The sequence below is a fragment of the Carcharhinus amblyrhynchos genome, chromosome 1 (assembly GCF_965287045.1).
Source record: "Carcharhinus amblyrhynchos chromosome 1, sCarAmb.v2.hapA, whole genome shotgun sequence".
In the NCBI taxonomy this organism is placed as follows: domain Eukaryota; kingdom Metazoa; phylum Chordata; class Chondrichthyes; order Carcharhiniformes; family Carcharhinidae; genus Carcharhinus; species Carcharhinus amblyrhynchos.
This window is the reverse complement of record NC_137324.1, coordinates 138,414,563-138,440,222: the sequence shown is the minus strand read 5'-3', so window position 1 is coordinate 138,440,222 and position 25,660 is coordinate 138,414,563. Positions and strand designations below refer to the sequence as shown.

General features: G+C 42.9%; 1 protein-coding gene across 1 annotated transcript in view; it reads right to left on the bottom strand.

Annotated features, from left to right (window-relative positions):
- Positions 1-25,660, bottom strand: part of LOC145350378 (uncharacterized) — a 214,457-nt gene that overhangs the window by 132,153 nt on the left and 56,644 nt on the right. Inside the window, exons 3-4 of the mRNA XM_080199654.1 lie at positions 9,337-9,425; positions 1,838-1,931 (exon numbers count right to left, since the gene is read on the bottom strand). Of these exons, the coding sequence (XP_080055780.1) occupies positions 1,838-1,931; positions 9,337-9,425 (183 nt within the window). The remainder of the gene's footprint in view (positions 1-1,837; positions 1,932-9,336; positions 9,426-25,660) is intronic.

The following is a 25,660-nucleotide window of genomic DNA, read 5'->3' as shown; positions in this document are numbered from 1 at the left end:
GTTGTTTATTGCAAAGGGAATAGGGTATAAAGGTAGGTATGTTTTGCTATAGTCATATGGGGTACTGATGAGTCCGCATCTTGAGTACTGTGTTCACTTTTGATCTCCTTATATAAGACATAATTGCCGCTCATCATCTTGACTTGGAACTATATAGCTGTTCCTTCCCTGTCTCTGGGTCAAAATTGTAGAACTTGCTCCCTAACACCACTGTAGCTGTCCCTGCACCACATGGATCACAGTGGTTCAAGAAGGTGGCTCACCACCAACTTCTCAAGAGCAATTAGGGATGGGAAGTTAAAATGCTGGCTTAGCCAGTGATGCCCACATCCATGTAAAGAATAAAATAATTGCATTGAAGCAGTTCAGAGAAGATTCACTGGACTGATTCCTGGGATAAGGGGGTTTCCCTGTGAGGAAATGTTGGATAGGTTGGGCCTGAATGTTAGAGTTTGGAAGAATGAGAGGTAATCTTATTAAAACATTTGAGATCCTGAGGTGACTTGACAGGGTGGATGCTGTAACAATGTTTCCAATTGTGGGTGAGATTAGAACTAAAGGGCACAGTTTAAAAATAAGGGGGTCTCCCATTTAAAATGGAGATAAGGAATTCATTTTTCTCACCAGAGAGCAGTCGAGGCAGAATCACTGAAATTTTTTAAGGCTGAGTTAAATAATTTTTTGATTCACAAGGGAGTCAAAGGGTATAATGAGTAGACAGGCAAGTAGAGTTAAGGCCACTATCAGATTAACCATGAACTTACTGAATGGCAGAATAGGCCAGAGGGGCCAATATTTCACATGTTCATACGTCAGTCCACAATACTGAACAGCAGATGCAGCTTTCAGAATACAAGATCAGGTTTCTCTACACATGAGCTGCAAAGTAGAACTGTTGTTTAATTCCATATCTGACTTCTACTTTGATGTTATTGGACTCACTGGCTACTAAAACTCCAATGTTTGAAACTTCTGCTGGAATTTCCTACGATTGTCCACTGTAAATTGGTGAAAAGTGAGAGAAAACACAGAGACCTAACATCAAATGAATGTTCGTGTCATTTCTCTGAAGGTTTCTGACAATAATGGGGCACAATCAAGAAATTGGAATCAATATTCATCTAATGAGCCTTCAATATACTCTTAATTCTTTTAGAATATTGCTTTAGAACTGCAACAGTGATCTTCAGTGAACGCTGAACAGTGAACTTCAATTAATGTGGAAAAACGTGCCAAGATGCTCTTTAAAGCTTCAGTGTTTCTCATTGTTGCTGAGCTGTCTACGAGGTGTCCTTTTACTGCTCCTTAAGTGACTTAAATGGGGGCCTCAGGTACTTTCACTGTGCCTTGTTCTGGATATGTCAAGACGGCCTCTAGAACTTACAAGGCTGAGAGCTTTCAATTCTCCAACCAAAGACTCAATTTCAGTATCATGTGAACATTTGATGTGTTGAACTTGTTTAAAGTTTTTTTGTGGGATTGGTTTGATTGGAACATCTTAGATATATTCGTTAAGGTTATACATTATTGTAGTTGTTTTGTTTGTAATTGATAAAAGTTATTGCTAATTTTCTTTCCATACATGTTAACTAAATAACTTAAATGAACTTTGTTCAAGCAAAGCTCCCTAGTGGGTTATTTGAATTATACCTGAAGTGAAACATCATGTTTATCCTAGCCAAATTCAAGGTACAAAACTTATGATCCAGGCAGGCTCCATAAAACACTTTGGAGTTCTGACCTGAACCATAACAGTATACATTTAAAACTTAGTATTGGATTCTTTGAAAGACCAAGATGTCTTTTTCAGAAATCCTTAATTCATATGTAAATTTACCTGGAATTACGTCAAGGGTGCCTGGAAAAACTGGACTACTCAAGGGAATGTCAGCGTCTTCAGCAGTTTTGTGGAAAAGATCAAATGAATACCTCTGCAAAATGCAAAGTAACACACTCCTGTTATGAACAATCTTTCCATTAGCTTGTATCTATAGACAGAAATCAAACAAAGCCATTGTCAAATAGTTACACCTTTTCCCAGAGAGTCCTGTCATTCTCGCACTGATGTTAATGCAGCATTAAGTCTGAATAAACACTTACATTGGTGTTAATAACTAATTGGTAAAATTTCCAGACCATCAAAAATATTCCAGTCAAAGCACAAAAAAAAAGAAGTAATTGTTACAAAAGTTTAATTCTACTAGGGCAGCACAGTTGTTAGCACGGCCAACTCACAGTGCCAGGGAATCGGGTTCGATTCCCGGCTTGGATCACTGTCTGTGTGGAATCTGCACCTTCTCCCCATGTCTGCATGGGTTCCCTCTGGATGTTCCAGTTTCCTCCCACTGTCTGAAAGTCATGCTGATTAGATGCATTGGCCATGCTAAATTCTCCCTCCGAGTACTCAAACAGGCGCCGGAGTGTGGCGACTGGGGAATTTTCACAGTAACTTCATTGCGGTGTTAATATAAGCTTACTAATGACTAATAAATTAACTTAACTTAGGGGCCATTTGGAGGACAGCTAATAGTTATCAATTCCTATTCATGTAGGTCCCCTGTGGAAATTCTGAACTGAGAACCAGCAGATTTATGCCATTGTAAAAGTGCAATGTACAGTGTTACGCTTGAGTGTATGGCGTATATAAATGGGCACAATAAACACTTACAAGCTTGTGTTTATACAAACATAGGGCAGAATTGTCCCAGAAATCAGCAAAGTGCCGTTTGTCCCACTGACAGCAATGGCAGCTTTTTACGCTGTGTTGTGTGGCACTTTGCATAAAAACACAGAAGCAGAGGCTGCCATCACCGCAGCACTTCAACAATCCGGGTACCATACTTAAAGGTCACCACTGCACACAGTAGCGCACTTCAAGTCAGAGGGAGCTGCTGGGAAATCATGGCTGCCATATCAAGGAAGCATGCTTTCCTAGGGTTCCCTTCCCTTACCTCCCTCCCTTCAGCCCTTCATTGAAGCCCTCGTCCTGGCACCGTAAGGCAACCACAAAGAAGATGCTGTGCAGACTTGCCTGTGATCCCACCCCACCCCTTCCCTGAAGACATGGAGCAGCTTTGTGAGCACTGTGCCAACTTGAGTGAACTCAAGCTGCCCTCAGCTCGCCAGGTGTACGTTTTTGAGTCGAATTGTACGTCCCGCCATAATGATACCATGCCGCAGCGGGAGTTAAATTTGATGTCAGAGATGCAATTCCGGCATTTGGGCTTAATAATGATTTCAAATGTATTACAATGATGTTCCTCATGTAGCACAGTGAGAAACACGGCCTGCCACTCAGGAACATCCCCCATTGGGAAATATATCTAGGATTTTCCCTGCGATATTTCCCAGTTGTGATGCTAAGTACAAATAGGAGCAGGAAAATTTTGACCATAGAGTGATAGAGCAGAGAAAGCGGCTGTTTGGCCGTAGGAGTCTGTGACAACTCAATGAAAGAGTGAAGCAATTAGACTTATACCCCTGCTTTTTCCCAACTGCTTTGTAAATGTTTCCCCGTCAAGACCTTTTCCAATTCTCTTTTTGAAGGTTATTATTGAGTCCACTCCCACAGCATGTTAGACAGTATATTCCTGACCAGAATAACTCACTCTTTTAAAACTGCTTTTCTCATGTTGCCTCTAGTTCTTTTGCCAATTCGTTTAAATCAGGAGTCAATAAAAAAAAGGAGCAATAGATCATTTGGCAAATTAAGCCTACTCTGCCATTCAACAATATCATGGAGAATCTGCACATATATAAAAGGTCCCTCTGCTCCTGCACCCTCTTTAGAATCATACCCTTCTTTAATGTTATCTCTCCATTTTCTTCCTAACAAAATGAATCACCTGCATTAAAATTAACCTGTCACTTGCCGGCCCATTCTACTGTTCTACTGAAGCTTAACACCATCCTGCTCACAGTTTGCAATATTTCCAAGTTTCGTGTCAACACAAATTTTGTAATTGCATTCTATACATCAAAGTCTAGGTCATTAATATTTATCAGGAAAAGTAAAGGTTGTAACACTGAACACTGGGGAATTCCAGCCCAAAAATCAACCGTTCGCACTACACTCGGTTTCCTATCACAGCTAGTTCCTTTTCAGTGTTGCTCCTGCCTTTTTTAGTCTAGAAGCTTTAATTTAGACAATTAGACCATAAGACATAGAATTAGGCCCATCAAGTCTGCTCCACCATTCAATCAGGGCTGAAACTTTTCTCTTCCCCATAACCCCTGATCTTTTATTAGTCAAGAACCTATATATCTCTATCTTAAAGACACTCAGTGACTTGACATCCATAGACTTTGGCAGCAAAGAGTTCCACAGATTCACACTCTCTGGTTGAAGAAATTCCTCCTCATTTCTGTTTTAAAGGATTATCCCTTTAGCCTAAGGTTGTGCCTGATGGTTCGAATTGTTCCCACTAGTGGAGACATCCTCTCCACATCCACTTTATCCAGGCCTCGCAGTATGCTGTAAGTTTAAATAAGATCCCTCCCTCATCCTTCTAAACTTCAATGAGTACATGCCCAGAGTCCTCAACTGTTCCTCAAACAACAAGCTCTTCATCCCAGGGATCATTCTTGTGAACTTTCTCTGGACCCTTTCCAAGGCCAGCACATCCTTTCTTAGATATGGGGCCTAAAACTGCTGACAATACTCCAAATGGGGTCTGACCAGAGCCTTATACAGCCTCAGAAGTACATCTCTGCTCTTGTTTTCCAGCCGTCTTGACATGAATGCTAACATTGCATTTGCCTTCCTAACTGCTGACTGAGCCTGCATGTTAATCTTAAGAGAATGTTGAACAAGGACTGTCAAGTCCTTTTGTGCTTCTGATTTCCTAAGCATTTCCTCATTTAGAAAATAGTCTATCCCTCCATTCCTTCTTCCAAAGGGCATAACCTCACACGTTTCCATATTGTATTCCAGCTGTCACTTCTTTGCCCACTCTCCTAACCTGTCCAAGTTCTTCTGCAGCCTCCCTGCTTCCTCAGTACTACCTGTCCCTCTACATATCTTTGTACTATCTGCAAACTTAGCAATAATGCCTTCAGTTCCTTCTTCCAAATCATTAATGTATATTGTGGAAAGTTGTGGTCCCACCACTAACCCCTGAGACACACCACTCGTCACTGACTGCCATCCTCAAAAAGACTTCTTTATCTCCACTCTCTACTTCTGTCAGTCAGCCAATCCTTGATCCATGCCAGGATCTTATCCTTAACACCATGGGCTCAACTTATTTAAGTCTTGTATGCGGCACCTTGTCAAAGACTTTCTGGGAATCTAAATAAATCATGCCCACTGGTTCTCCTTTATCTAACTTCCTTGTCACCTCCTCAAAGAACTCTAACAGATTTGTCAGATATGACCTTCCCTGACAAAGCCATGCTGACTCAGTCCTATTTTATCATGCACTTCCAAGTACTCTGCAATCTCATCTTTAATAATGGATTCTAAAATCTTTCCATTGACCGAAATCAGGCCAACCAGCCTACAATTTCCTGTCTGTTGCCTCCCTCCCTTCTTAAACAGCAGTGTTACTTTAGCTACTTTCCAGTCCTCTGGGATCCTCCCTGCCTCCAGTGACTCCTGAAAGATCATCACCAATGCCTCCACAATTTCTTCAACTATCTATCTGGTCCAGGTGACTTATCCACCTTCAGAATTTTCAGTTTCCCCAGAAACTTCTCCTTACTTATGACTACTGCTCTCATCTGTGCCCCCTGACTCTCCTGGAGCTCTGGCATCCCACTGTGTTTTCCATCATGAAGGTTGATGCAAAATAACTATTCAGTTCCTCTGCCATTGCCTTGTTTCCTGTAATTACTTCTCCAGCCTCTGTCTTACCTTTTATATATTGAAAAAAACTCTTCCTATCTTCTTTTATATTACTAGTTAGTTTACACTCATATTTCATCTTCTTCCCTGTTATTGCTTTTTTAGTTGTTCTCTGTTCACTTTTTAAGGGCTTCCCAATCCTCTGGTTTCACACAAATCCTTGCCACTTTGTATGCTTTTTCTTTTACTTTTATGTAGTTCTTGACTTCCGTCATCAGCCATGGATGCCTCATCCTCCCCTCAGCATGTTTCCTCTTCCTTAGGATGAATTTCTGTTGTGCCTCCCAAATAACTCCCCAATACTCCTGCCATTGCTATTCCACTGTCTTCCCTGCAAGGCTTCCTTTCCCATCAACTCTGGCCAGCTCCTCCCCCATGTCTTTGCAGTTACCTTTATTTAATTGTAATACTGTTACATCTGATTCTAGTTTCTCCCTCTCAAACTGCAGGGTAAATTCCATCATATTGTGGTCACTGCTCCCTAAAGGTTCCTTCACCTTAAGTTCCCTAATCAACTCTGTCTCGTTACATATCACCAAATCTAGCATTCCCTGTTCCCTATTAGGCTCTGTCACAAGCTGCTCCAAAAACCATCTTTTAAACATTCCACAAATTCCTTTTCTTGAGATCCACTACCTACCTGATTTTCCCAGTCCACCTGCATATTGAAGTCCCACATAATTATTGTAATATTGCCTTTTTTTATATGCCTTTTCTACCTCCTGATTTATTTTCTGCCCCCCATCCTGACTACTGCTAGGGGGCCTGTACATAACTTCCATCAGAATCTTTTTAGCTTGTAATTCCCCAACTCTACCCATAGGGATTCTATGCCTTCTGATCCTATATCACTTCTTGCTGTCGATTTAACTTCATTCCTTACTAACAATACAACCTCACCCCCTTTGCCCATCTGCCTATCCTTTCAATAGGACACATATCCTTGGATATTTAGATTCCAGCCCTGATCCCCTTGCAGCCACATCTCTGTGATGCCCACAATCCCATATTGGCCAATTTCAATGTATGCAACGAGCTCGTCTACCTTGTTTCGTAAACCATGCACGTTTAGGTACAACACCCTCAGTCCTGTATTGACCGCCTTCGTTCTCATACTTGTCACCTTTTTTTGCTCTGCTTGAGGTTAGATTCCTGCCACCTTCTAAACTCTCTGTTCTCTTATGTGGTCTGCAAATTTTATGAGCCTCTCCTGAGCCTTCAGCTCCTTTAACTAGTTGAAAGTCCTCATCATTAACCTGCATTTTCTATCCTCTCCTTTAACTTTGATTTTTTAATTCTCCATACAATTGAACCCTTCCCCCCAATTTAAAGGCCTATCTACAGCCAAGTTATACAATTCGCCAGGACTCTGGTCCCAGCACGATTCAGATGAAAACCATCCCATTGAAACAGGTTCCCTCTTCCCCAGTACTGGTGCCAATGTCCCTTGAATTCAAGTCCATTCCTCCCACACCAATCTTTGAGACACACGTTTACCTCCTTCATCTTATTCCCTCCAGTTTCCTCCGAGGACATGGACAGATTTAGAGAAGGGGATTTAGAAGATATGAACAGGTTACCACCATGTTCAGAGGGCAGCGAGGTGGGCAGATACCCTGTTTCTGGCCCTTTGTCAACCCTGATCTTGATCCAGATTGGAGATATGGACAAAGCTGTGGTATGGCCTAGGATGATTGGTTTATTTATTTTCCTTCTTTCCTTGAAGGGAAATCTGATATCCTGATATACGTCCTCAGATATGTGATTGGCAAGCTCATAGTTGCCATTGTGACAATGGGAGTTGCAAATTAAAAGGGTGAATATTTCGGAAATTGCTCAGCTAACGCGAATTATCTCATTCGTTTGATCCCATGAATGGCTTTTCATGATAGAAAGGCACCCGTTCATACCTTACTATTGTTTAAAACTATGGCGCTTTTCATAAAATAAATACTTAAGGAATATGAAGGATCCCATTTTACTCACCAATTTATCATGCCATTGCAGAATAAAAATATTCAGTTGGGTATAATTTCTACCATTGATGCCTTTTCTTACAGGGGTCTTCTGATTTTTCAGCAAAGTTATGGGAGAATTATAGTGTAATCATAGTGTTAATATTATAGAAATCCAGTTATTCCTATAAGCCACCACCAAGCACATTCAGTCCAAAGATGTGCGGGGTTAGGTTGATTGGCCATGCTAAAAAATTGCCCCTTAGTGTCCTGGGATGTGTAGGTTAGAGGGATTAGTGGGTAAATATGTAGGGATATGGGGTAGAGCCTGGGTGGGAGTGTGCAGACTCGATGGGCCAGATGGCCACTTTCTGCACTGTAGAGTTTCTACGATTGCTATGATTTCTAAGAATGAACTGGCCAAACAGCCTATAATAGTTTCGGTTACCCAGTCTATACTGACATGACTAATCTTACCTGGACAGAGGCCTCCATGTAGGGAAGGGGAAGGTCAGTTTATAATTGGGTTCAATTGTACTGCCCCTTGCGGTTGACCAGTCAGGAAATATTCACTGTCAAATCTCACCTCAGACAAGAGAGTGGCATGGTAGTATTATCACTGACTAGTATTCCAGAGACATAGAGTAGTCTCACAGGTTCGAATCCCACCACGGCAGATTTGAATTGAATAAAAGTCTATTGATGACCATGAAACCATTGTCAATTGATAAAAAACAACTTGGTTCAATGTTCTTTAGGGAAGAAAATCTGCTGCTCTTACCTGCTCTGTGACTCCACACCCACAGTAATCTGGTTGACTTTTAAGTGCCTTCTCAAGGGCAATTAGAGATGGGCAATAAATGCTGACCCAGCTAGCAAACCTCACATCCTATCAAAGAATTTAAAATAAACAATGGCTTGGGCAAGATTCCAGAGGCGATCTTCTTCTATTTGGGCCTTGTTGTGCTCCCACAGAGGCTAGTTGGCTCAGGTAGCTAGACAGCTAGTGTGTGAGTCAGGTTAATGCCAACAGCACAGTGTTCAATTACTATTTCAGATGAGATAGTTTGCCTCCTCCCCTTACCTGAAGTTCAGTGAATAATTGCTAAGGAATGTCTTTGGGTGGAGATTTCAAGAAGATCCTCTCATCATTGTGGATTTGTGCTTTATTGAGGCGGCATAGTGGCACTGTAGTTAGCACTGCTGCCTCACAGTGCCAGGGACCTGGGTTCGATTCCCAGCTTGGATCACTGTCTAAGGGGAGTCTGCATGTTCCCCTTGTGTCTGTGTGGATTTCCTCCACGTGCTCCGGTTTCCTCCCAGAGCCCGAAAGATGTGCTGTTTAAGTTGTTTCGCTTTGGCCAAGCTAAATTCTCCTTCAGTGTACCCAAGCAAGTGCCAAAATGTGGCGACGAGGGGATTTTCACAGTTACTTCATTGCAATGTTAATGTAAGTCTACTTGTGACACTAATAAATAAACTTAAAAATAAACTCTATACACTAAGATTACTTATGTAAATAATAAATGTACTTACACGTTTCTTTCTGTGCAGGCAAAAAGCCAACGCACCAATGACAACAAAAATCAAAAGAAAGATCAGGACGCAAGTTGTTAAGACAGGTCCTAAAACAAAAGGAAAATAAAGGGATTAAGAATACAATCGAGTACATGAACACAGGACTCAGCCAAATATGGAACACAAGTCAGGACAAACTGGTATTGAACTAGCAATCTTAACCGATAGACAAATAAAGTAGCTGATGTGGAAAGTGGGACAATGGTGCAGCAAGGGATATTCATCTGGGATAGAAAATAAGGAGCTTCATTTACAGCAGCAAACAGAAGCCAAATTAGCAAAATAATAAACTGGATGATTTAGATGTCCTCCTGGTACACTGCAACAACTAAGAACAAAAATTGAAACACATGTTTCCTAATGTCAGAGGCCGATGAAGTAGCATGAAAGAAATTGAAGGTTAGATGGATAAGGAAAATATTTCCAGCATTGCTGGGATCATGGAAATGTGTCATGGAATGTAATTGCTTCAATATGAGTTCTGTGGGTGGCCATTATTTTTTATTTTTGTTATGGTTTTTCTATCTTAGAAACTGGGATCCTGGTACATGTCCATATTATATTGTTCCTTTCTAATGGTGTAAACAACATCCTTCGTGCTCAGTTTATCTTCCTGGATATTTCAGAAAAGGATTGTTTTGAACAAAACTATATCTTACTTAACATCCATACATTCCCATCAAGAGTTGTTGAATAACAAATCTGGGTGTGAATCCTGGCTGATTCTTTCAAGTAAAAAGTCTGACAACACCAGGTTTTAGTCCAACCTATTTATTTGATAATATACTCACAAGCTTTTGGGGTTAGCCCCTTCATCAGGTGAATGGAGAGTTCTGGCCTCAGACAGAGCATATAAAGCACAGACAGTTTAGAGATTACTCCCACATCATGATTCTTTCAAGCACAGGAATGAGTTATAGCACCTGCTCCCACCACTGCTCCAGTTGATACTGACTGACATCTGCCAGATATTGTTGTATGTGGAGTGTACTCACTAGGCATTTTCAGAGGCAATATTATACCACTTTCTGGCAATGTATGAGCATGGATATATTCAGCAAAGCCCATTTTTATATTTTAGAAGTTAAAAGTATCTAGAAGAACAAGGCATCAAATTACAAAAGGTTATATGGACAGCCATGTTTTGATGAAAATCTAAGAGACCTGTCACTTTTTCTTGCAGTTGTTACTTTCTACACTGTACCATTGTATTATCAATAGTACACCCAGAAGTTATTTCTAATAAGTATTAGTTAACAGGTAGATTTTCAACTTCTCGCCTGGGTTTAAATCTGCATGGATTGGTCGCTTACATAGAAGACATGACTTTCATTGACTCAAATGGGAAGGAAACTTGGGCATCTCCAAAAATGAGTAGAAAGGATATTAACCCTCCCAGATTGACCTGCAATCTCTACGAATATTAATCTCCCAGTGCCGCTGCAAAAAACCTGGGACATCTCGATATTGACAGTTCATGTTTCACATGTTTCACTTGTGGAGTCACTCGTTGCCATAGAGATGTTTGAACCTCTGGGTGTTCTCCCAGAATTCCCCACCTACCCTGTGGAATGTTCCTCAGGGACTGACCATCATCTGTTGGAATCCATACAGAACGCAGTGATGGAGAAAAAAAAATCCCACTGGAAGCGATTTACAATAAACAAAAATTGTGCCAAGGTACTTTAGCACTGTTTTGGAAATATACTGTTCATTAAGTAACTTTTGAAATGATTTGAACACATTATTTTTTATAGACTATCTCCTCAAATGTCTCAGCCTGGCTTTCTCTATCCAGTTTCAAAATCTTACTCTTCAATCATGTCTGGGATCTTCCTTCTGAACTCTGCTACTTGGGCTTATTTTCTTAATTATTAATGTAATATGATAATGTCCTTGATGCCTATTTTGCTGCATATTTGTGGTACTGGATTGGAGGAGCCCTGGATGTTCTTGGTGTTCATATCCCCCAGAATTATTAGTCTGGCTCTGAACTCTGCACTTGAGTTTCTGTTTCACTTGACTTTCCTGTTACCTCCCAAGGCAAATATTTTTATACGTAAATATATTTACTATACCCATTAAAGGAGGTATTAATTTCACGGTCTTACTGAATGGTGGAGGGGGGGTGGGGTTCTAGGGGCTAAGTTATCTACTCATTCTCCTTTTTCTTATATGAATTTGTCCTTATATTTAGTTGATGTAACTGCTGAAAGCTCTTCTTCTGGACTCTCTGCTCCCTCCAACTAGCACATCCACAAAATTAAATTGTGCTGGTCTCTCTAGTTGCTGGAAGTAAAATGAAACACAGGTTTATAAACAAGATTCTCAACAACAGGGACCCAAGTCACCTGATCAGCTATCATACAATGAGGAGTCATATCATTAAGCCTCCAGGAAAATATCCAATCAGAGTTGGAAGCACTAACAGGCAGCCAAAGCAATGCCAGTTTTCCCCAGGGGACAAGCTGAAAATGCACAGCACCAATCTGTTTGCAAGGTCACCATTTTACTAAAGGTGTTTGTCCATTTTAAATAGCTGAGTTAAATCCTGTATTAAAGTTTGAGAGCACTAGACATTTATTCACTACTGTCATGCCTCAGGGTATGACAGCATAATGGGAGAGTAATTCAGCAATTTGAACTAATAAATCAGATGAAGGCAATTACAAAATCCATCATGGCAATTTGAGAATTTTAATTGCAGCAAATGTTTTTAACTCACTATTTTAAGGTAGGAAACTTGGCAACAAGCATTCATTGCAAGAAACAAGCCAGGAGCCTGCTTCCAATTGGCTTTCACTTACTATATAGAAAAGAGTTGCAAATGTTTTCCCCAGCCTTTCCAATGACTGAGGCTAATGTTCTCTTTAAATTTCACTCCTAGCTGGATATAATGTTGCCTATAGCAGACCATGAGTGCCATCTGCTGGTGAAGAGCAGGTTACCTGAATTTTTTAGGTCCAAACCTTTTCATTCTTCAAAAGAAAGTGAACATAAAATTCACCAAGTAAATTGACAACACAGTCTCAAAGTTTTCATTAAATAACAACTCTATTTTGCTTAAATGTACAGCACACAAGGATTCCATAGTCTGATTTTTCCCAAAGAAGAAACAATGTAATTCCTGTCACCATAGTATTATTGCCAGCAAAATTCTCTTCTTACATTGATGGATGCTGATTAGAGAGAGGAATAGATGATTATTTATCAGAATTGTTAGTGTGATGTCTGAATAACAAACTGTCTATCTCTTAGCAGCTTGAAGCAGGGGAGACTTTAACTTCTAGGCTTCGTGGACAAGAAAAACCTCTCCTCAGAATCCATTAGGTTCAATTCAAGTATTCAAGCATGGTGAACAGGGGAGGAATTCAAGAGATTGGACAGTCTTGCCAGAGTCATGAAGATATGGTCCCTAGAACTCAGGTGAGTAGCATTAACTTTGACCTTTATCTTTTCCATTCTCTGGGTGAACAGGGGAGGAATTCAAGAGATTGGACAGTCTTGCCAGAGTCATGAAGATATGGTCCCTAGAACATAGAACATAGAACATAGAACTCAGGTGAGTAGCATTAACTTTGACCTTTATCTTTTCCATTCTCTGGGTGTACTTCTAATCATGTCAGGATGTTAAATCACAAGCCTCTGTGTGTGCTACTGGTAGGTCACATGATGTCAGTGAGGCATGTCAATTTCATACAGAAATGTGACATCCCCAAACCAAATCCCTATATTTCACTTCTAACCTAATGACATAGAACACAAGCATTTGTACAAATTGACATTGCCCTGAGTCACTTTGCTGAGTTCTTCAAGGACCGGGCGGGAGGAACAGGAACACACTGAGAAACTGATGGAATTCCAGGATAAACGTGGAGGCAGAGTTATCCTGGAGGATGTCAAGAAGCCAGAGCAGGATGAGTGGAGCAATGGCCTGGAGGCAATGCAGAGAGCTCTGCAGATGGAGAAGAATGTGAACCAGAGTCTGCTGGATCTGCACAAACTCTCCTCTGGGAACACTGACTCTCATCTGTGTGACTTCCTAGAGACTCACTACTTGGATGAACAAGTGAAGATGATCAAGAAGCTTGGAGATCACATCACTAATCTGAAGAGACTGGAAGCCCCTGAGAATGGCATGGGAGAGTATCTGTTTGACAAGCTCACCCTCAATTGATTCTAGAAGAAGTTCTTTCCTGTATGAAAATAAAGGATAAATCAACCATGGCTAACCAAGGAAGTTAAGGAGAGTTTAAGTTAAAAGTAAAAGCATATGAGGAGGAAAAAGTCAGTGATAGCCCTGAAGACTGGGATAAATTCAAAATCCAGCAAAGGAGGACTAAAAAAAGAGGGAAAATAAACTACGAGGGCAAACTAGTGAGGAATATAAAAACTGATATTAAAAGCTTCTTTAAATATATAAAAAGGAAGAGAGAAGTCAAAATGAACACAGGCCTCTTAGAAAATGAATCTGGGAAGATAGTTATGGGGAACGAGGAAAAGGCAGAGGAGTTAAACAAATATTTTACATCAGTCTCTATGGTGGAAGATACTTCAAACATCCTATTAATATTAAAGAATATGGGGGAGGAATTCAGTACCATCTCACTAGAGAAGTATATTAGACAAACTAATGGGGGCTAAAGGCAGGTAGGTCCTCTGGCCCTGATGGCTTGCATCCTAGGATCCTAAAAGAAGTAGCTGCAGAGATAATGGGTGCATTGGGTGTAACTTTTCAAAAATCCTTGGATTCTGGAGAAGTACTGGAGGATTGGAAAACTGCCAATGTGAACCCCTATTCAATAAGGGTGCGCAGCAAAAAGCAGGTAATGATAGGCCAATCAGCCTAACATCTATTGTTGGAAAATGCTGGAATCAATTATTAAGGAAGTAATAGCAACACATTTGGAAAATCATAGTTTAAACAAGCAGAGTCAGTATGAATTCATGAAAGGATGATAGTGTCTGACTAATTTATTACAATTTTTCAAGGGTGTTTCAATCAGAGTGGGTAGAGAAGAACCAGTAGATGTGTTGTATATGGATTTCCTGAAGACTTTTGACAAGGTACCTCACAAAAGGTTAAGCCAAAAAATGGTCCATGGTGTTGGAGATGGTATATTGGTATGGATCGAGAATTGCTAACGGGCAGGAAACAGCAAGTGAGGATAAGGGTTCTTTTTCAAGCTGGCAAACTGCCACCAGTGGGGTTCCACAGAGATCAGTGCTGGGACCGCAACTGTTTACAATAAATTAATGATTTGGAGGAAGGAAGAGAATGTACTGCAGCCAAATTTGCAGATGACACAAAAATAGGTGGAAAAGCAAGTTGTGAGAGAGATGCAAAGTTTACAAAGAAATATTTATAGGTTAAGTAAGTAGGCAAAAAGATTGGCAAATGGAGATAATGTAGGAAAATGTGAAGTTGTTCATTTGGAAGGGAGAACAAAAGAACAGAGTATTATTTAAATGGGGAAAAACTTCAGAAAGCTGCAACACAAAGGGGTACTTGTGCACGAAACACAGAAAGCTAGTACACAGATGCAGCAGCTAAACATTGAAGGCTAATGGAATATTGGCTCCCATTTCAGGGCGGTTGGAGTATAACAATAGGGAAGTCTTGCTACAACTGTACAAGGTACTGCCGAGACCACATCTGGAGTACTGTGAACAGTTTTGGTCTCTTTATTGAAGGAAAGATATTAGTCCCAATTCAGGAGAATCAGGGCCATGTGCCCACATTAGCACTAATGTGAGCAAGGTTTATCAAATAGGATTCTCCCAGCTGTTAAATGCTAATTTATTCATATTGGACAAACTGCCGGTCAGTTCTGCTATTCCGAGATCGGGTAACCATTTATTGAATGGTGACCTAAACTCTGCGCTGAGAGACAGTCTCCACCCTCCCACAAGAACATTAACGGTGACCCCCATGTTGACTAAAGGAGCACTACCAACCCCTTAACAAACAGGAGCATCCTTCCCTGCCTCCACAATCCAACACTAAATAGGCATGAGGGTGACCTGACCTGACGCCCCAACACACTCCCCACACTCGGCCATTCTCTACTCAGACCTCCTTTCCCAATCAGATCCAGCATGGTGATTAACACTGCTACCTGACAGCGCCAGGGACCCGGGTTCAATTCCTGGGTCTATGTGGAGTTTGCATGTTCTCCTTGCTTCTGCGTGGGTTTCCTCCCACAGTCCAAAGATGTGCAGGTTAGGTTCATTGGCCGTGCTAAATTGACCCTTAGTGTCAGGGGGACTAGCAAGGTAATTATGTGGGGCTAGAGGGATAGGAGCTGACTGGGACTGTGGTCAGTACAGACTCAATGGGCCAAAAGGCCTCCTTCTGCACTGTAGGGATTCTATGATCCCCACTTAGGCTCCCTTTCCTTGTCAGACCACCCCTACCCCGTTTCCCCACTCAGACCTTCTTTCCCTATCAGATCCCCCACTCAGGCCCCTTTTCCCCCTTTGATTTCCCCCCCCCCACTCAGCCATTCCCACCCCTCCCCTCAAGTCCCCAATTAGTCCCCCTCCCTCTCAGATCCCATCCATTCTGCTTCCTTTGAGGCCAAACATCTTGGCAGTGCCAACAGTGCACTGCCCCTGGCATCGATGCCCTGTGGGGGTTTGAGGAAGCAGATCTGCTGATACCTGACTGCAGAGGAAAGGTCTTTCAAGGATCCTCAGTTTGGATGGGCTCAGATTGGGGTCAAGAGGTTGATCTCACCACTCGCCACTGTGATGGGGTTGTCGTGGCTGGATTGCCCCTTCTTTCCCTGGCAGATCTGAAGATCACACCTGGCAGGATGATTTCCAGCAGCCTTGAGATCCATTTCTACATTCTTGCCTGTCAGCTGTGCAAATTCTGAAGTGACTGGGTCACTTTAATCTCCATGCAGCACCCCACACCTCCAGTCATCTGGCAGGATTGTAACTCATTGCAATACTCATTCTGCAGCAGAGATTTTCCTTACTCGATGTCACAAACTGCAGGCGTGAGCACACAGAGAAGTGATGCCAACCTTACCTGGTGGGAGTGTGGCTGGGGCTGGGTTCCAGTCTGCCCAGCTGTGCACACAGCCCCAGTGTATTTACACAGCTTTAATTTGAAGTTGCTGAGGTTTCCCTACAAGCTCAGATCATTGAAATACTCTCCATCCCATTTGAAGGGTGGGATTTTTCCACCCTGCTGCACTGGTCGAGTAGTGTAGCAGGGCGAGAACTATGAGCGAGAGGCAAAAAATATGGTTCGTGTCCAATTTCCTGCCTCTTCTGATATTGCTGGCCCTGTTCTGCAGGCGAAATCAGCTTTGCGTCTGAGGAGGGTGCAGTGTTTTATGAGATTTAGAACATCTTTCATGTTTATGCACCCTATATCTCTCTTAATAAAACCAAGAATCCCAAGTTTGTTCAACTTGTCCTGCTACCTTTAAAGATCTTTTTGTACATGCACCGCCAGGACTTTGTGTTCTCGCACCCCCTTTAAAATTCTACCATATTGCCTCACTTCATTCTTTCTATCGAGCACCTATTGGGAGGGAAGGAAGTACAGTAAACTAAATACAGAAAGCTGTCACTTCTGTAAGTGAGAAAGAGTATCACATTTTGAGGGACTTGCCATGGCATTGGGTGGCACCCAATTCTCGATGTTACTTTGAAAGAATAGTGATGACAACAAGAGCATATTGTCAGCAGGGCAGGAGTGCAGTCAATTGTGCAGTATTTGGAAAGGGACCGAGAGTTAATTTTATTTTTCCGAGGCAAAGGCATAAGAACAGAAATCGCAGAACATTTCAAATACAGACTTGCCCTTTCGGTAGTGAAATGAAGCCCAAATTAGTCCATCACTATGTCCCCTGGACCAGGGAGACCTTAAAGAATGAGAACCCCTCAAGCACTCTTTCAGGAATTTGTCTTCTTTCTTGTCTCCTTTTATTGTTGACTTCATTGGTAACCGAGAGAGAAAAGTGGCGACTTGTTCCACTCTACACAACCCTATTGGGTCTATTGTAGGAAGCAACACCATCAGTGGGTGCATTATGTCAAACTATATATAATTATATAAAAAGCTCTGCATTTATATAGTGCTTTTCACAACCATTGGACATCTCAAAGTGACCGCCGATAATGTGTTTTTGATGTGCTGTAGGACCACAGTGGATTTCTAGCACTAAAACATACTATCCTGCCCAGCTGTCTATGCTGGGTGTTCATACTCCCCACAATTAATCTTCCATCCTATTTCACCTAACCCCACATATCTAATAGACACAGGATCTCTCTGTGGTAAATCAGATGGAAAGAACAACACACAGGAAATGAAGCAACTCCAAACTTCCGGCTCCAATAACACTCGAGAAGCTCAGTACATCAAAGGCAAAGCATCTTAAACTTTCACTTCTTAAACTTTCCCTCTTTCCACCACCAGCAGTGGTAGTAATATGTATCATATACCTGATCCCTGCAACAATTTGCCAACTCCAGCAGCAGCTTCCCAACACACAACCTCTACCACCAAGCAGGACAAGGCAGCAGATAAATGAAAACACATCATTGTGACTTGAAACTATGGGGGCGATTCTCTCAAAAGTGCTGAATTAGTGGGAAAACTGTTCTAGCTCACCACTGTTTTATCGGTGCAGCTTTAAATCTCTCCACTCCGTGCGCTGCAGAGGTCACAATCGAGAATCTCATTAAAAACCTGGGGGCAGGGCCTATTCACGCCAGAATCTGACAGCTCCATAACTCTACGCGTGTGCAGTGGCCCCGATCTGTCAGTCTCCCTGTTTGCTGGCCAGCTCAATCACTGGCCAACCCAGGACCCCCACAGTGTGCCCTCCCCCCCCCTACAATTCCTGACCTCTCCCTCTCCATCCCATCCCAGAGTGCCAATGTCTAGCCCCGCCCCACCCCACCCCTTCCTCGCTTCCCCCCCCAGCAGTGGTAATCCCCCACTCCCCTCATCCCAACAAACTGCCCCCCCCCCACCACCCAAGGGCTCCCCCTCCAGATGGGAGGCAAACTCTTCCACCACCCATCCCCAGCAGACCAATCCCCAGCCCAATCACTGCCCTCCCTCCAGTCCAGACCGATCCCAATGCAGTGTGACATGGACCCCCTCCAATCCCACCAATTGCCCCATAGGCCCTGTCCACAATAGACCCTGCTATCTTGGCACTGCCCGATTCCCAGTAGTTGGTGCTCCTTGGACAACACTGTAGTCCAGTGGGCACCAACCCGCACCGCCCGATTCCCTGGAGGGCCTGGATTGACCCCCTCTTCATTCTGGTGGAGCCTCTCGCTAGTTCCTCAAACATGAGGAGCTTCTCTAAATGCCACCGAGGTGGGAGATGCTACTGGGCCTGGCAAGTTCCATGTTGGGCCCAATAATGACGAAGTAAATTTAAAATACGTTTAAAAAAAGATTCAAGTGACTTATCTTTCTTCCCACCAGTTTCCAGTGCAGTCTGAACTGCGACTGTCCTCTGGCTCTGGGAGATGTGCATATGTTCTCGGGACATGCACAAATCCCGGGAGAAGGCCGACACATGATTCTCCTGATCAGATCCACCAGAAGAAATGGGAGAATCGGGCCCTATATACCATTCCTTACTGTCACTGGATCAAAATCCTGAAAATCCCTTCCTAATGGCACTGTGGGTGTATCTACATCATATAGAATCTACAGTGCAGAAAGAGGCCCTTCAGCCCATCGAGTCTGCACCAAACACAATCCCACCCAGGCCCTACCCCCAAATCCCTACATATTTTACCCACTAATCCCTCAAACCTACACATCTCAGGACACTAAGGGACAATTTTAGCATAGCCAATCAACCTAACCCGCACATCTTTGGACTATGGGAGGAAACCGGAGCACCTGGAGGAAACCCACACAGACACGAGGAAAATGTGCAAACTCCAAGCAGACAGTGACCTAAGCCAGGAATCAAACCCAAGCCTCTGGAGCTGTGAAGCAGCAGTGCTAACCACTGTGCTACTGTGCCACCCTATAGACAACAGACATTCAAGAAGGCTGCTCTTCACCACCTTCTCAAGTGTAATTAAGATGGGCAATGAATGTTGGCCAAGGCAGCACACTCAAATCCATGAACGAATTTTTTAAAAATCAGCTTAGAAACCATATAATCTATAGAAAAATTACAGCACAGAAGGCGGTCATTTGGCCCATCTTATCCATGCCAGCTCAAGGACACCCAACTGTCTTTTCTAATCCTACTTTCCTATACCCGACCCATAGCTGAGTAGCTTCAAGCACTTAAGGTGCAAATCTGGTACTTTTTAAAAGAGTTTAAGATCTCTGCCATCTTATCCATGCCAGCTCAAGGACACCCAACTGTCTTTTCTAATCCTACTTTCCTATACCCGACCCATAGCTGAGTAGCTTCAAGCACTTAAGGTGTAGATCCATTTACTTTTTAAAAGAGTTTAAGATCTCTGCCTCCACCACCAACTCAGGCAGTGAGTCCCAGACACCCACTACCCTCTGTGTAGAAAAGTTATTTCTTATGCCCCCTCTTTACCATCTGCAAATTATCTTGAATCTATGCTCCCTGGATCTAAAATTCATGGCCAAGTGAAACAATTTTATATGTCCACGCTATCTCTTCCTCTCATAATTTTGTACACTCAAAAAAGCCAACCCTCAGCTTCCTTTGTTCAAAGGAAAATAACCCCAACCTATCCAATTTCTCCTCATAGCTACACCTTTTATAACCCTGGCAACATTCTTGTAAGCTTCCTCTGCACTCTCTTCAGAGTGTGGCGGCAGAGTGGCACAATGGTAGGTACTACCGCCTCAGTGTCAGGGACCCAGGTTCAATTCCAGCCTTGGGTCACTGTCTATCTGGAGTTTGCACATTCTTCCCGTGTCTACGTGGGTTTCTGCTGGGTGCTCTGGTTTCCTCCCACAGTCCAAAGATGTGCAGGTTAGGTGGTCTGGCCATGCTAAATTGCCCCTTTGTGTCCTAAGATATGTATGTTAGGGAAGTTATGGGGATAGGTAAGATGCTCTTTCAGAGTCAGTGCAGGCTTGATGGGCTGAATAACCTCCTTCTACTTTGTAGGGATTCCTTTCTATTCTATGGAATTATGTCCCTCCTGTAATGTGGTGACCAGAACTGCACACAATATTCCATTTGTGGTGTCACCAGCGTCTTATACAATTCCAGCATCATGTCCTTACTTTTATATTCTATATCTCTGCCAAAGAGGAGTCTTCCATATGCCTTCTTTACAACTTTGTCTACTTGACCGGTCCTGGCTCCTTTTCCTTCAAAGCTGCTCCGACTGGTGTGCTGCTATTTCAAGTGAGCTGAGATGTTGGTGGGAACAGTCATGAAGTTCTGCCTATTGTATTTGGCACCCACATTTCCTCCATGATGGACACAGCACTTAGGTAGAGCTGGAGCTGAGGGGAGTCAAAGGGTTGTGAATGGTATTGGAAAGATAAAACTGGCAATGGCTGATGACAAGAAAAGCAGCTTAGAATGATGCGTGGAGTGAAGAGAAGTTAAGAACATAATTTTGAGGAAGGAGAAAAATGCCAGCTGTTGTGTTCAATTGTTCTGTATTTGAATATGTGAGTCTGTTTTGCCCCTTACAGGGACAACAACATTGCTGAGTAGGTTGAACATCCATTTGTTATCTGACTGAAGAAATTATCTTCATAGACCTAAAAGGTAGTCAGTCTGTTTATTATTGATGCTCACTGTGCTTGATTTGTTAAGCCTGGGTTTGGACTCAGATAAGAGTGAACAACTGTAGACATTGGTGTAAGAGAAAGAAGTCTAAGAAGGGAGAAGAGATTTTAAATTACTGTGAATAAGTTCCTGTTACAGCCTTATTAGATGATGTGTTATCTCTACCAAATTCTGAGATACAAAATATACAGCACCAGAATTCACTATATGGATAAGAGAATTCCAACACTAAATTAAAGGGACTAGGAAGATTATCCACTAGATTAATAGGAGTAAATATAGATAGCACTTTCAACTGGGGAGAGGGGAATATGTGGGCGTCAGTTATATTTTTATTTTTAATACACTGCATTTATTGCCCATCCTTAATTTCTCCTGTGGTGGTGATGACGTCAGTTAACATTCAATCACATTCCCATGGATCTGAAGTTAGTATAAGAACATAAGAACTGGGAGCAGGAGTAGGCTATTCAATAAAACCATGGCTGATCTTTTTGTGGACTCAGCTCCAATTCCCTGCCCCGTTCACCATAACTCTTAATTCCTTTATTGTTCAAAAATTTATCTATCCTTGCCTTAAAAACATTCAATGAGGTAGCCTCAACTGCTTCACTGGACAAGGAGTTCCACAGATACACAATCCATTGTGTGAAGAAGTTCCTCCTCAACTCAGTCCTAAATCTGCTTCCCCTTATTTTGAAGCTATGCCCCCGAGTTCGAGTTTCACCCATTAGTGGAAACAACTTCCCTGCTTCTACCTTATCTATTCCCTTCATAATCTTATATATTTCTATAAGATCTCCTCTCATTCTTCTGAATTCTAATGACTATAGCCACAGTCTACTTAGTCTCTCCTCATAAGCCAACCCTTTCAACTCCAGAATCAACCTAGTGAATCGCCTCTGCACCTGCTCCTATACCAGTATATCCTTTTTCAAATAAGGAGACCAAAACTGTACACAGTACTTCAAGTGTGGCCTCACCAGCACCTTATACAACTGCAACCTAACCTCGCTGTTTTTAAACTCTATCCCTCTAACAAGGAAGGACAAAATTCCATTTGCCTTCTTAATTACTTGCTGCGCCTGCAAACCAACTCCTCGAGATTCCTGCACAAGGACTCCCAGGTCCCTCTGCACAGCAGCATGTTGCAATTTTTTACCATTTAAATAATAGTCCATTTTGCTGTTATTCCTATCAAAATGGACGACTTCACATTTACCAACATTGTACTCCATCTGCCAGACCCTCGCCCACTCACTTAGATTATCTATATCCTTTTGCAAAATTTCAGCGTCCTCTGCACACTTTTCTCTTCCACCCATCTTAGTGTCATCTGCGAATTTTAACGCACTGCTTTATATCATCAATGTAAATTGTAAACAATTGCGGTCCCAACACTGATCCCTGAGGCACACCACTAGTCATTGATCACCAACCAGAAAAACACCCATTTACCACTCTTTGCTTTTTGTTAGTTAACCAATCCTCTATCCGTGCTAATACATTACCCATAACACTGTGCACCTTTATCTTATGCCGCAATCTTTGGTGCGGCACCTTGTCAAATGCCTTCTGGAAATCCAGATACACCGCATCTGCAGGTTCCCCATTGCCCACTGCACATGTAATGTTCTCAAAGAATCCCACCAAATTAGTCAGACATGACCTGCCCTTCATGAACCCATGCTGCATCTTACCAATGGGACAAGTTATATCCAGATGTAAAGATATATATTTATGTATCCAGATGTAAAGATGTACAAGTCAGACTGGGTGAAAACAGCAACATTCCTTTCCTAAAGAACATTAACGAATGATATAGATATTTACCACAATCCAATAGCTTCAAGATCACCATTACCAATACTGTGACAGTCAAAACCACTGACAATTGGAGGGTTGTGGGAAGCCAAGGCTATATTGAGCTTTAGACCATGATATGCCTCTGGAGTTTTCAACAAGATACAGATGCTGGAACTATAGTGTGTGGCATGGGAACATCTGCCAGAGCTGCTTTACACACTAATGAGTGAACAATAGAAGAATCCTTTCATGTCTTGGGTACAGTCATATCTCTGGTGTGTGCACACTTGGTTTTCTCCTTTGGGAGAGACTGTAACTCCCGTGGTGAGGCCCATCCAACAGATGGGTGATGTCCAGCTGATGCCAGAATCTGTGCAGGGTTGTCATGCCATTGCCATCTCATAGGACATAGAACATTTCAGCACAAACAGGCCCCTCGGCCCACAAGTTGCGCCGATCATGTCCCTGCCTACCAGGCCTATCTATAACCCTCAACCCCATTAAATCCCATGCACTCATCCAAAAGTCTCTTAAAAGACCCCAGTGAGTTCTCCTCTACCACCACCGACGGCAGCCCATTCCACTCACTCACCACCCTCTGAGTGAAAAACATACCCCTGACATCTCCTCTGTACCTACTCCCCAGCACCTAAAACCTGTGTCTTCTCGTAGTGACCATTTCAGTCCTGGGAAATAGCCTCTGAGAATCCACCCTATCTATTACCTCTCAACGTCTTATAAACCTCTATCAGATCGTCTCTCAAACTTCGTCTCTCCAGGGAGAAAAGACCTAGCTCCCTCAACCTATCCTCATAAGGCATGCCCCCTAATCCAGGCAACGTCCTTGTAAATCTCCTCTGCATCCTTTCAATAGCTTCCACATCCTTCCTGTAGTGAGGCGACCAGAACTGCGCACAGTACTCCAAGTGGGGTCTGACGAGGGTCTTATAAAGTTGCAGCATTATCTCCATGAGATCTATGCAATGTTGGCTGGATGAGAGGGGGAGAGGTCCCTGGACTCACTGCAATATCTTCACACATCTTAGGTGAATAAGAGGGAGCAAGCATTTAGTGAAGGAGAAGTAGCTTTCTTCAGCATCTGAAGGTCACTCAGGATGAGTAATGACTGCTCATCCCAATTGTCAGTGGTATCAGCACTTCACGAAGCCACAAAGACAGAGGAGGCTCCTACACTGTCCAGGTATACCTCAGCATACAAGGTCCCTCCAGGCTTCAGGCACAGGACAACCACCAAGGTCATCAAAAGCCATTGAACACAAAGGTCAGCAGCCTGTCTCTGTCTTGACTAGCAGTGTAGAATGGGAATCACATACAAGGAGCCCTAACCTTTTTAAAAAGAACACCTAGCTGTGTTTGGGGTTCATTAGTGTACTTTATGTTAATGCATCCCACATTGCAATTTTTGCATTATAATAAATGTGGAACAATGCTTTAATTTTTTGCAGGCCTTTGAGGGCACCCTGGCTTGCTCAAAAGGTGTGATGGAAAGGACATCCCACATGGTGTTGATACCTTCCTATAGTGCTGCCTAATGGATTAGCAGGATGTCCAATGGCAACAGGGCTGCAGGAAGCTGTAACTTTATTGGATAGCGGAGTTGTTAGCAAGGAATCCTATGAAACGTGCCTGCATTAATGAGTCACAAGCCTCCCTTGTGTATATTTCAGTGTAATTGGCCTGTGGTTCCTGCATTCATAATAACATAAGAACATAAGAACATAAGAAATAGGAGCAGGAGCAGGAGTAGGCCATCTAGCCCTTCGAGCCTGCCCCGCCATTCAATAAGATCATGGCTGATCTATCGTGGCTCAGTTCCACATTCCCGCCCTCTCCCCATAACCCTTAATCCCCTCGCTTATCAAAAACCCATCAACCCGCGTCTTAAAAATATTTAGCAAGGTAGCCTCCACCACTTCAACGGGCAGAGAATTCCAGAGATTCACCACCCTTTGAGTGAAGAAGTTCCTCCTCAACTCGGTTCTAAACCGCCCCCCCTTTATCTTGAGGCTGTGCCCCCTAGTCCTACTATCCTTTCTGAGCTGGAAGAGTCTCTCCACCTCTATCCTATCCATCCCATTCATCATCTTATACGTCTGAATGAGATCTCCCCTCATTCTTCTAAACTCTAACGAGCACAAGCCTAGCTTATTCAGCCTCTCCTCATAGCTCAACCCCCTCAACTCCGGCATCAGCCTAGTAAACCTCCTCTGCACTCCCTCCAAGGCCAAAATATCCTTGCGTAAGTACGGCGCCCAAAACTGCACACAGTACTCCAGCTGCGGCCTCACCAATGCCCTATACAGCCGCAGCAAGACCTCCCTACTTTTATATTCAATCCCCCTCGCTATGAAGGCCAGCATCCCATTCGCCTTCCTGACCACCTGCTGCACCTGCAAGCTGGGTTTTTGCGACTCATGCACAAGGACCCCGAGGTCCCTCTGCACCGTCGCCTGCTGCAGTTTTTCGCCACGTAAGTAATAATCCTTCCTACCATTATTCCTACCAAAGTGGACCACCTCGCACTTGCCAACATTAAATTCCATTTGCCAGTTCCTGGCCCATTCACCCAGCCTATCTAGGTCCTTCTGTAGACTCTCCACACCCTCCTCACAATTTGCCATTCCACCAATCTTGGTGTCATCAGCAAATTTTGACACCATACACTCGGTTCCCTCCTCCAGATCATCTATATAAATGGTAAATAGCTAAGGCCCCAGCAC